The sequence below is a fragment of the Osmerus eperlanus genome, chromosome 4 (assembly GCF_963692335.1).
Source record: "Osmerus eperlanus chromosome 4, fOsmEpe2.1, whole genome shotgun sequence".
Lineage (NCBI taxonomy): Eukaryota > Metazoa > Chordata > Actinopteri > Osmeriformes > Osmeridae > Osmerus > Osmerus eperlanus.
In genome coordinates, this window is record NC_085021.1 from 15,563,832 (window position 1) to 15,575,841 (window position 12,010).

At 46.4% G+C, this 12,010-nt stretch overlaps 1 protein-coding gene across 4 annotated transcripts in view; it reads left to right on the forward strand.

The window, feature by feature from the left end:
- The window catches only part of LOC134019022 (glutamate receptor-interacting protein 2-like), a 29,063-nt gene that overhangs the window by 14,633 nt on the left and 2,420 nt on the right, over positions 1 to 12,010 (forward strand). For 2 of the 4 annotated variants that reach the window (XM_062459500.1, XM_062459503.1), the window contains exons 8-23: positions 779 to 926; positions 1,032 to 1,201; positions 3,701 to 3,829; positions 4,191 to 4,358; positions 4,621 to 4,807; positions 6,420 to 6,565; positions 6,660 to 6,740; positions 7,882 to 7,948; positions 8,402 to 8,547; positions 8,812 to 8,956; positions 9,228 to 9,358; positions 9,563 to 9,742; positions 9,856 to 10,015; positions 10,706 to 10,820; positions 11,105 to 11,305; positions 11,775 to 11,921. In XM_062459500.1, coding sequence (XP_062315484.1) covers positions 779 to 926; positions 1,032 to 1,201; positions 3,701 to 3,829; positions 4,191 to 4,358; positions 4,621 to 4,807; positions 6,420 to 6,565; positions 6,660 to 6,740; positions 7,882 to 7,948; positions 8,402 to 8,547; positions 8,812 to 8,956; positions 9,228 to 9,358; positions 9,563 to 9,742; positions 9,856 to 10,015; positions 10,706 to 10,820; positions 11,105 to 11,305; positions 11,775 to 11,921 — 2,321 coding nt within the window. Of the gene's footprint in view, positions 1 to 778; positions 927 to 1,031; positions 1,202 to 3,700; positions 3,830 to 4,190; positions 4,359 to 4,620; positions 4,808 to 6,419; positions 6,566 to 6,659; positions 6,741 to 7,881; positions 7,949 to 8,401; positions 8,548 to 8,811; positions 8,957 to 9,227; positions 9,359 to 9,562; positions 9,743 to 9,855; positions 10,016 to 10,218; positions 10,662 to 10,705; positions 10,821 to 11,104; positions 11,306 to 11,774; positions 11,922 to 12,010 lie in introns of those variants that run through there. The other 2 variants (XM_062459501.1, XM_062459504.1) reach the window with 2 other exon arrangements.

A 12,010-nucleotide genomic window follows, 5' to 3' on the forward strand; every position in this document is an offset into this window, starting at 1 on the left:
AGATTACCCCAAAAAGATTGACCCTAGTATCTACAGTAGGTGTAAGACACACCTCTGTTGCCCCATTCGACGTACAGGCAGATAGATAGATGGACTGGTTCGTGGTTGATGGACTGGCTGACTGAGGGATGGATAGGCAGACAGAAAGACAGATGCTCTCCTTGCATGTAGAGTGATACCCTCTAAGGTAACGAGAAGGTCAAACAGATTGCATTGGGAGGGGTCAAATGTCAGTCTGTCCTCAGACATGTAAATGACTTTCCCTGCGCCACTGGGGGGAATTCGTAGCATTATTTCATCCGGCAATCCAAACACGCCCCTCGGGACAGCTATAAGTCAGCGACAGCCATGGGTTTGTCAGCCAGGACCCTGCTCTGCACGGGCAGGGTGACATTCTACAGTAGGACAAGGATGGACATGAGTTCCAGACAGGGTCTCAGACAAACACGCCCTTCTCTTTGACAATTCTGTATGTCATAGCTTTTTTCATCATGCCTCTAGCCCATTTATTGTGTCATTCAGTAAGAAATCCACTGAGACAAGCTGCCGTCCTTCTTGTTGTAGCTAATTGTTTGTTGAAGAAGGCTCAGGTTTACATCCTTATATCCTTGCTTGAATGGAATGAAAAGTACAAACTTTTAAGGCTTAAAATGTGCCATAAATGTTCCATTTGCAGTTCCTCAATGCCCCTTTACTTTACGGGATACACCAAGCCTATCACTGACTCTCTCAGGTATCTCACATATTGGCTGTGTGTGTGTGTGTGTGTGTGTTTCAGAAGCGGTGCAGCAGGCCTCTGGTCCCCTGCTGGTCGAGATAGTGAAGGGGCCGTCTGCCAGTCTTGGCGTCAGCCTCACCACCTCCCTTTACAGGAACAAGCAGGTCATTGTCATCGACAAGATCAAGCCTGCCAGCGTGGTGGAGAGGTGAGGCTGGGTGGAAAAGAAACGGACAAGGTTTTTCTCCATGGCAAAGTCTGAGATGAGATACCATTTTGTTTAAATGTGAGTCTCATCTCTCTCCTCTCACAGGTGTGGGGCATTACATGGTGGTGATCTCCTCCTGTCTATTGATGGCACCAGCACTGAGCACTGTTCCCTGATGGAAGCCACTCAGCTTTTGTCCAGCACATGTGACGTTGTAAAATTGGAGATCCTACCGGCTAATCAGAGCAGGCTTCCCATCAGGCCCCAGGACACAGGTCAGTCCAGCAGGTGGCATCAGTCCTACGCATCTTAAAGCCTCCATGTACAGCTTCATGTCACTTCCTTAAATAGATTAAACTGCCAAAAGGTTATTCTCTTGGTTGAAAGCATCTGAACTTTTGTCAGGCCCTGAAACCCTATGGAAGGGTTCACATGAAGAAGAAACATGGAAAGCGACCTTTGGGGGCCAACCCTGCCTTCTTTAATGTGGCATGACAGGGATTGGACCCTGGCACTGTGTTCTCAGTCTCTACTTCTCCACCATGTGTGCACATATTCAATGCTCTGTATGAATCTTAACACACATGGTTGGTACTAAAATGCACCAGAGAAGATGTCATAATGGCATAATTTATACTTCAGCCCAATACATTTCATTGCCTGAGGGAATGAGTGCAAACTTGGGTGAGATGGATACAGAATTAAGACACATTCTGGGCATACAACTTTGTGTGTGAATTCAAAGTAGGCAATAGGGCAACTATGGCGAGGTAATATCTTGTAATGTTAACCAAACATATGTTGACATAATGTCGGTTATTTGTATGTGTGCTGAGGAAACTGTAGATTTGATGGATTACACCATATGTATTGTGACTGTGGACTGAGCTGTTGTCACTAGGGGCTTGCTGCCCTCCATAGCCCTCATCTACCGGATCTGATTCACCCTGCATATGTGGAGGGCTGCCAGCTATGCTCCCTCTGCTCTGGGGTACAGCCTCAGCCTCTTATGCATGCAGGACTAACAAGCTACACGCACGCAGACACAAACGAATGCATCCTATCCATGCTATCGGAGATCACATTCATACCATGCATTCCATGCTAGTGAGTCAGCAGTATCAGGAGGGTTCTCAATAAATGAGAACATACAAAGAACAAAGAACCATCAGATGGTGACATTGAGTTGTGGAACTATGGTTTGATTCCTTTGTACTTGCAACAGCTTAGCCCTCTCTGCCATGCTCTAATTTCAAGTTTATCAGGAGGCCTTTATTCTGAAGTCTTAACTGGGGTCTTAGTTTTACTGCCAGTGTGCTTAGCCCAGGAGTTTGTACAGCATACACTGGTAGATGTCATGGTAAATAAGAAAGTGATCTCACTATCGACATACAATAATATGTTTAAGGTTATAAACATTTATCCTGTTGTCTTTTATTCACACACTTCAGTGCATACAAAATAGGACAACAAAACCCAAGTATGAAGTTATATGCCTGGCCTTCCAATTTAGAGTTCAACAAAGATTGTACAAAGTGCCTTTAGAAAAGATGAATATTTCACAGTTACAGTTCATTCCCACTGGATAAGACGTGATTATAAGACTCAATTTGTCTCATTTGCTCAAGGGATTTAGGCCTGATATGGCTTGTAAGGGATTAGATATTAATGTTTCCGAAAAGTTGGAAAATGCAGTTCCATTAGGTGAGTTTAATATAAGTGTAAAACTGTACAGGTCTGGCAGTATTGGAATGTGCCTGTTTGAAAAGGGGGGGGGGTAGAGGTTGTATTACACACAGTATAGTGTGTTTCCAGCTTTCAGGACTACACCAAGTGTCTGCATACAGGAGACATGAGAAGAGCTACTGTATCCTTTTTAAAATCCCTGCTGCACGAGAACGTGTTGTCAGAGATTAGGACTGCACTAATGAGGACACCAAGGATTACTGTCAAACATGGCATATACTGACTCATGTTTAGCTGCAAACCTCCCAGCATTCAGGTGTGTGTTACAGCTCAATAGTCCCTCATGGATGTTCCATGGAGATATCTAGAAATATTTCCTTCTGTTTGTGAAGGTACCAATATAATTACGGAGAAACTGTAAATACATTTTTTGTGCTTTCTTATCTGGGTTTTTATCTTCAAATGTTTCCACACATAAGACATAAGACTTCAGTTGAATTGTGATTTTAATTGGAATGTTGACCTGCCAATCAGATAAACAAGGGCATGTCTCATCATGAGGCTCGTCACCAATCAAGCTTTCAGCTGAGTTCAATCAGGACCCATGTCACATCCTGTCTCCAGTACCCCTCCCAGAATCAGAGAAGCTAATGTCAGTTCTGATAGAACAACAAACCTCACAGAGACTTTTCATTGATTATCTTCTGGCTTCCTGAAAGTGTCGCTGTACAATGTTTTCTAATCTGCAGTCAGTTTTGTTGAAACTGAGTAGTAAAAGTAAGCTCGTCAGACAGATTTCACTACTCCTTCTTTTTCCATTCAATGAATTCAATTACACGTGTCTCACAGATTTTCAGATGGTCACAAAAAAATATTACACCACAGGATTTAATCTGGTGTACCGTGAAGAAAACATTAAATATCAATTACTCCGCTAGGAATTATCCCGAGGGCTCTGTGTACTGGTGTAATTTTAGACATGGAAACTAAGATAACATTTCATGGTTGGAATTTAGCACACCATTGAGCAGAGGAATTGGGGTGTTTTTTCTATTGACCGGCTTGTATTTGTCTCTTTGGCTGTGCAGTGAAAGTCCAAAAAAGCAACCACCACCACTGGGACCCCAGCAGTAACTTCTGCCACCCCCAGCATGCCAGAGACTGTAAGACATGGAGCAGTCCCAGCCACCCACACAACCAGCAGGACCACTGCAAATGTAAGTTCTCCGCCCTGATGGAGGGACTGCAGGAGATTTTGTATGGAGCCATCCTCAGCATGTTACATCAATCTGTTTCTAAGAAGTTGTCGTTGTCACTTGAGAGGTTCCTAAGAGGTTGCAAAACTGGTTGAACAGATTTACAGATTTATTTATTTTTTACACAAAATGAATTTTGTGGTTGAATATAAAATATGAAATGTCGGCTGGACTATCAAGTTAGATGTGCTGGGGTCCCCATGCATGCAGTCATGTGTGCGTGCATTGTGTTGGTGTTGTGTCTGGTGTTGAGGGGACATTTGCCTGTCGCTAATCTCTTTCCCTTCCAGCGAGTTGATATTTGGAGTATGTCTCCTTTCAGCTCTGGTGTGTGGTGGCTTCTCCCCCTCCCCTTCCTCCACAGCCACCTCAGGCTTCAGCAGCCAGGGGAGCAGCACCCTGCCCTGCTCTGGCCCCCTCGTGGCCCCCACTAGCCCCCGCAGCACCACGGGCAAGAGGAGACACAGGAAGAAGGACCACAAGAGCTCACGTACGTAGAGCAGAGAGTCTGTTTACTGCACATGATGCTTTGTAATGCTGTAGATCACGCCTCCCATCCTCCTCCACCGCTCCTGCAGCGTTGTTGTGACAGATCCGACTGATCTCTGACTGAGACATGAATGACCTTTAACATGATGGGTGACTCATTCTCTTCCCTGTTTCTCTTTCTCTCTCTCCCTCTGTGTGTCACACTCTCCACCTCTTGCCTCTGTGGGTGTTTTTTTTACTCCTTCATCTCTCCCTTCCCTCAGTATCACTAGCTTCCAGCTCAGTGGGCCCTGGGGGACAGGTTGTTCACGTGGAGACCAGTGAGGTCGTCCTGAGGGGAGATCCACTCACAGGGTTCGGGGTCCAGCTTCAGGGGGGAGTGTTTGCCACCGAGACCCTGTCTGCTCCGCCTGTCGTCCGCTTCATTGAGCCTGACAGCCCTGCCGAAAGGTGACCCGTTCAGCCCTGCTCACGCATGAATGCTTGCACACACATACAAAACACACACACATATATGTAAATATATATATATATACATACTATATAAGGAGTCACCTTGAACCCATGGCCGAGTCTTAGTCATATACAGAGCAGCAAATAGTAGTGTGGGAGAAAGGAGTCTCAAAACACAACCGTGTTGTAAAGAACTGTAAGTTGTTTACACTGCATCCCCAGCAGATCCATATGTACCCAGTACCTCATCCCTGGGCTCAACACGAAGGTCATCATAAAATGTTTGTGTAAATCAGAATGGTTTTCTGTAGCTTCGCTGGAGGGTGTGCATCCATCACAGCAAACAGCAGTGGTGGTGGCTGATGTTGTGACTGGCCCTGAGTTTAGAAGCTTTTAATATCTGTTTATTGATTAAAGCAACACGCTGCAATCAATTAGCATAAAGACCTAATCAGGTCAGTGTGTGGTCTCTGCCCTTGTCTTGTAAGATTAATGATGGCGTCTGTGGGAACAACACAAGGCCAAGTCCCTTGGGTGTTATGATACCATTAAAGACCAACAGCAGTTTGGAAGAAGTGACTCAAGCAGAACATTCAGCGGTAATGTTCGTCTCAGCATTGACGCAAGGTTAATGAATTGCTCTGTAGTAGTGAATTAATCCTAGTTGACAGTGCTGCTGTGCTTGCCCTCACGATTACGGGGGTAAGCATGCGTCGGCTGAGCGCTGAGCGCTTGGTCTGTGTGTGTCTGTGGGCTGAGCGCTTGGTCTGTGTGTGTCTGTGGGCTGAGCGCTGGGTCTGTGTGTGTCTGTGGGCTGAGCGCTGGGTCTGTGTGTGTCTGTGGGCTGAGCGCTTGGTCTGTGTGTGTCTGTGGGCTGAGCGCTGGGTCTGTGTGTGTCTGTGGGCTGAGCGCTTGGTCTGTGTGTGTCTGTGGGCTGAGCGCTTGGTCTGTGTGTGTCTGTGGGCTGAGCGCTGGGTCTGTGTGTGTCTGTGGGCTGAGCGCTGGGTCTGTGTGTGTCTGTGGGCTGAGCGCTGGGTCTGTGTGTGTGTGGGCTGAGCGCTGGGTCTGTGTGTGTCTGTTGGCTGAGCCCTGGGTCTGTGTGTGTCTGTGGGCTGGGTCTGTGTGTCTGTGGGCTGAGCACTGGGTCTGTGTGTGTCTGTGGGCTGAGTGCTGGGTCTGTGTGTGTCTGTGGGCTGAGCGCTGGGTCTGTGTGTGTCTGTGGGCTGAGCACTGGGTCTGTGTGTGTCTGTGGGCTGAGCGCTGGGTCTGTTTGTCTTTGGGCACGTTGCGTGTGAACCTTCCTGCGTGCAGGCTTGCTGTGCCAAAAGTAAGCGCCAATATGGGCAATTTTGAGGTCATCCTTCGTCCTTTTTCGGGCCGACAGTCCGTCTCATCAGAAAGATAATGTCTCTAGCTCATGTGACATGTTGAACACCAACAACAGATAGGAACCTTAGAACAGCCTTGCAGATGTGGACACAGTTGTTGTCTGCTAAGATAAACCTCAAACTGTTACAGGGACCCAGGCTTGTGGAAATGCAACACAAAAGCCATGACTTTTGATCCTCATCCTATGGGTGTGAACTCAATCCTGTGTGTGTGTTGTCAGGATTGGTCTTCTGCAGGTGGGGGACAGACTGCTGTCCATCAACGGCATCCCCACTGAGGAGGGAACCCTGGAGGATGCCCATCAGCTGCTGAGAGATGCTGCCCTCACCAACAAGGTTACCCTGGAGATAGAGTTTGATGTCGCAGGTAGCACAACCTAACCTCCTGTGTCCTCAGATGGAAGGACTGAATGAATATGTTTGGTAATTAGGTAATCTCATGTTATTGTTTCTTCCTTTAGAATCGGTTGTTCCCAGTAGTGGCACATTCCATGTAAAACTACCCAAGAGAAGAGGAGTGGAACTGGGGATCACGATAAGTGGTGAGTTACCAGACACGGACAGCAGGGAGCAGTATATCTTAACTTAATAAACAGCTTGGACAAATCCATTTGAACTTTAGGATTTATTTTCACTCTGCATAAGAAGAACCAGCAAAATGACTGATACTTTGAATGAAATGTCAAAGTCAATATGATCGTTAGAAATGTTAATATGCATATCTCTGGGTACAAGATGCTCTGTCTCAGCTGAGCAGCCAGGGACAACTGATATGGAGTAACACTCTTGTCAGCTGCCTGGTTCCTCTCTTGGACAGGCCTGCCATCCACATACTTTTAACAGTCAGTTTGCAAACATGTCCAAAGCTGCCAAATGTGTGATAAGCATTTGGAGCTGCAGCTAAGGCAGCTGCGGGCTAAGATGTTAGCAAGAAAAAACTATACAATTTACTGATCAGATAAATCATCAGTTTCAGGCATACATTCTTTTTATAAAGACATATTGGGTAGATCAAATATTGTTACATATCATTAGCATTATTAAATCGTTTTTTCAACACACAAAGGCTGTTTATATGGTGGGTACAGTGTAATACTGGGACTGCATTACATGCCTCTAGGAATACCAGTTAAACAACTATTGTATTACAGCAGGTTATATCTTTACATGTTATCGTAGTTATTCAGAAACCCACACAAAGAAGCCATGCCCTTGGTATGGGTGAACGCACTGATATAGTGTAATACCTTGGATTATTCTTGGCCTCTAGGAATTGTCAAGAGGAGCAGGGTCAAAGATTTCCAGTGTACTTGTTACAAATGTCAATAACCTTGAACTTTAAACTTGACAAATACTGATCCCGTACCATCCCTGACCACAAGCCCTCTCTGGCTTTAACACAGTTAGGAACACAGGGTCAGAAAAGACCAGACTTTCAGAAAGGTTGTGCCAGCGAGAACAGACAGATTCAGTTGATTCTTCAGCTTTGGACTGTGGCGAGGAATGCATTATCAAAACATCAGGAACAAGATCAAATCATGTTTTTGGTTTGGCTGTGGCTTTAGAGGGGGATTTTGTTGTCTATAGTATCACTAGTATATACTAGTATATATACTTCACCTAAATTCTACTGATCAGCTATCATGCCTATGCAACCTATTAGTATGTCTCTCTGTTTTCTAGCAGCGAGTAAGAAACCTGGGAAGCCCCTTATCATCTCTGACATCAGGAAAGGAAGCATTGCCCACAGGTAAGGGATATCACATGCAGGATTTAGTCTGATACAATCAGCTTGCAGTTTGAACAACAATATCTTGTGATCAGAGACCATACTGCTATGGATAGGCACTGCTAATTTGTAGGGAAGTTATATTGTCTTCAAAGAGAATTTGACTGATGTTGGGTATGTCACATGTACATGTATGTGCAGGTTTGGTGTGTGCAGTAAGGATGTATCCCTAGGGGGAATTGAAAGAATGTGTTTATCATGTATGTGCTTCTCTTTATATTCCACTTGAGTACACACATCTGTTAACATGTTAGGGGATAAATAAATGCTGTTAGTATGCTGTGTTCCATCTCTTTACAACTGGGACAACTTGAATGCACTTGTTCATGATGGCCCTATACAGCTGGATGATGAAACCTGAACTGTCCAACCTGCCCCTTCTAATGGCCCTCCTCCCCCCACTGTCCCTGGTAGAACAGGCACTCTGGAGCCAGGAGACAGGCTGCTGGCCATTGATAACGTCCGTCTGGAGAACTGCAGCATGGAGGACGCCATGCATGTTCTGCATCAGGCCGAGGACATGGTCAAACTTCGCATCCAGAAGGATGAGGACAACGCCGGTATGTACAGTACATACCCAAGCCTTGGCAAGCAAGTGTTAGTGTTAGCACAGAAAACACTGCTGAAAGGATGTTGTATCCAGGGCCGGCAGACTGTTATGGCATCTATATTTGTCCTGTAACAAATCTGCTTATGCATGTTTTATATGAGTGCAGTGCACTTGTGCAGCATGTGACCTGGATGTGTCTACTGTAGACAGTTTACTTCTTATGTAACTTGTGTGTGCACATTCGCGCATGTGTGTGTGTTCTTTTTGCTTGCAGATGAGCTGGAGATGTCAGGCTCCATCATCTACACAGTGGAGCTGAAGCGCTACAACGGCCCACTAGGCATCACCATCTCAGGCACAGAGGAGCCTTTTGACCCCATCGTCATCTCTGGACTCTCCAAGAACGGCCTAGCAGAGAGGTGAGAGTGTAGGACTCATCGCTTAGATGAATTCCACACAATCCCTAGACACCTCTAGTGGTCTTTGGAAATCACATGCCCTCAGAGCCTCACTATGTTGTGAAACGTGCCAATAAACTATCAACAATACCAGACTGGTGTTGTCATTCAGCTCCTTTGTTGCAGTCTCAACAGACTGGGCAGCCAGATAGCTTGTAGGCCCAAACAAAGATGTAGACGACCAACTCAGTCTGACATACCCCCTCACATGACTGCTCTGGTGTCCCTCCAGAACGGGAGCCATCCACATTGGGGACCGTGTTCTAGCCATCAATGGGGTGAGTTTGAAGGGCAAGCCCCTGAGCGAGGCCATCCACCTCCTACAGATGGCCGGGGAGACCGTCACCCTCAAGATCAAGAAACGTAGGTTCATTCATTTCAAAGCTGGAGTCTGTTACCACCCACACTGGATGCAAAAACCATGGCCTTTATTTCTGGTCTCTCGTCTTACATGTGTCCCCTGCCTCCTTGTCTTCTCTCTCCTCCACCCCACCTCCTTGTTTCCTCTCTCTTGCACCCTACCTCCTTCCCCTGTCTCCTTTCTCCTGTCCCTTTGACCCCTGTCAGAGTCAGACGGTCAGCGGTCGTCAGAACAGACAGGGTTTCTAAGTGACACGGAGGATGAGCTGACAGAATCCCAGAAGACCAGTAAACATTCAGGCGTGTACTCTGCCACCATCCCGAGCGTGGACTCAGCCCTGAGCTCCTGGGATGGGTCTGGGATCGACGCCGGCTATGGCAGCCAAGGTGCTCCTCACCTCCACACCTGGCGACACGCTATGTGGTCTACAGAGGCCTGCTCTCCTCCTCATCTGTCCTCATTCGGATGATTTTAAAGTTCTTGTTCCTTGTGTGTACAGGCACCTATCTCCACAGAGCTGCCGACCTAACTCTTCACCCTAACGAGTGGAGACGCACCAGGCACAGGAACCACCACACCCCCACTTACACAGACCTAGGCCACCATGCCACCCTCTACGATGGCAGGTTCAGTGAGGATGACTGGGACAAGTCTGCCGGGTGAGTCTGCTGCTCCAAATGGCCCCAATCTCTTACACACTGACCCATGTATTTGTTAGGCATAACAAAGACCTTTGTTCCATTTCAAAGTGTCTTGCAGGTGTGTTCTCTTTATTTTACAAGTGATTCATTTATGTCTAACAGTATTTTTATGCTTTATGTTTTGTGCTTTTTTTATCTGTGCTTTTTCCTCTCTTTCTCAGGTATTCTCTCTCTCATCTGCTTTAACTGCCCACGAGATCTCTGGTGTTTCTCATAAACACTCCTTTTTCTCTGTCGCTTCTATGTCTTCATCAAACCGTTCGTCAAAAGTCCCCAAAGGGCCCAAGGATACTTCTGCCTTGTCTGTCACCTCACTCTTGAAATTTTTTTCCTGAACTTTTGTGTCTTCCTTTTGCATATTTTCAATTCTTAAATGCTTTTTTGGGGGTGACATTACTTTTATAAAAGGGAACTGCATGAAGGCTTTGTCTGTGCTGAAGGACTTCTCAACGTTTTGTGATGAGAGAGATTAGTGTTCCGCTCATGTTGGCCTGAAGGCCACGTTTGTACAGGAGCTCTCTCCATCATGCAGTCCAGATCCTGAATCACCCATGGTGCTTTGCAAGATGGCGCCGTTAGCAGAACGCTGTCAGACCGGTCCCCAGACAGCAGGGCTGCTCTCATGTTCTGGTTCCTGCGTTGTCATAGATTCGTCAGCCCCCCTCGTTGCCATGGCACTCTGAACCAGGAAGACAGCTTTTGGTGCCAGGCCCTGCAGGACCTAGAGACCTGTGGCCAATCAGGGATACTCAGGGACCTGGAGGTAGGGTTCATATCCCCCTGGCTGTGTACTGCTTATGTATTCAAATGACCATGTCAGACAAAATGACCAAACCAGATAAAGCATTATGATAATCGTCAAGCTTTGTAATCAATTATTAAATCTGACCTGACAGGCCAGACACCTGCTACTGTTTAGATCAGCAAAGACATTGGCTCAATGCCCAGTCCTGTTGTCAAGCTGTGTGTGTGTGTGCATGCATGCGTGCCAGAGCACTCCACATTATAATTTGCCTTTAATTCAGCCACAACACTGTCCTCTTTCAGGCATCCATGACAGGCAGTACGCTAAGTCTGTATCTGGAAGAGACCAAGTCCCAAAGCCATGTTAGTTCCATCAAGAGAGAGACCATACTGGATGAGGTCAATACCACAGAGACCAACTCCACCAGGACCAGACCCAGAATACCCAGGACCCCAGGGGACCCCCAAGAGATCACATCCCCCACAACACTGGAACTTCACAAGGTTTAGGCCTGATGAAATACTACAACACAATTCAATGTCAATATCCACACAAAATGATTGCCTATCCAAAAACAGTAGGGTGTAATGCAAAACAAAAGCTATTTTAACACCAACACTGTTCCAAAATTAGCCTCTGAAAATACTGACTAAGTCGAATAAAGTTCTTTCCCCAGCGCCTCACCCTCTCTCCCCTCTCCTAGCATGCCATGCGCAGCACTGGGGTGTAACTGGACCCAGTGGATCCACTGGGCTAGTCAGGACTTGCAGTTTAATAACACAGGGCTCATCACACTGTACTGTACTTGGCTGGCTCCTGGTGTGAATGAATAATAGGCTCTGGAAGTAAATAACCTCTGGAAATGCATATAAGCAACCTTTGATAGTCTGGATGAGGATCTCTAAAAGAAAAAAACTAAAATCCAAAACAACCTGGTGCGTCCGGTGATTTGACACTGTGCTATGATTACAGATGACCCTGGAGAAGGATCCGGACAGCAGAGACTTTGGCTTCAGCGTCTCAGATGGCCTGCTGGAGAAAGGTGTGTACGTCAACATGATCCGCCCCGATGGTCCGGCTGACCAGGCAGGGTTGAAACCCTATGACCGCATTCTACAGGTACATCAGGTATCATTCACATGTATTTCTGTGAATTGCTGCTCCATTGTTTACATTTGTGGCACATGTAAACAGCACATTTGTTCATT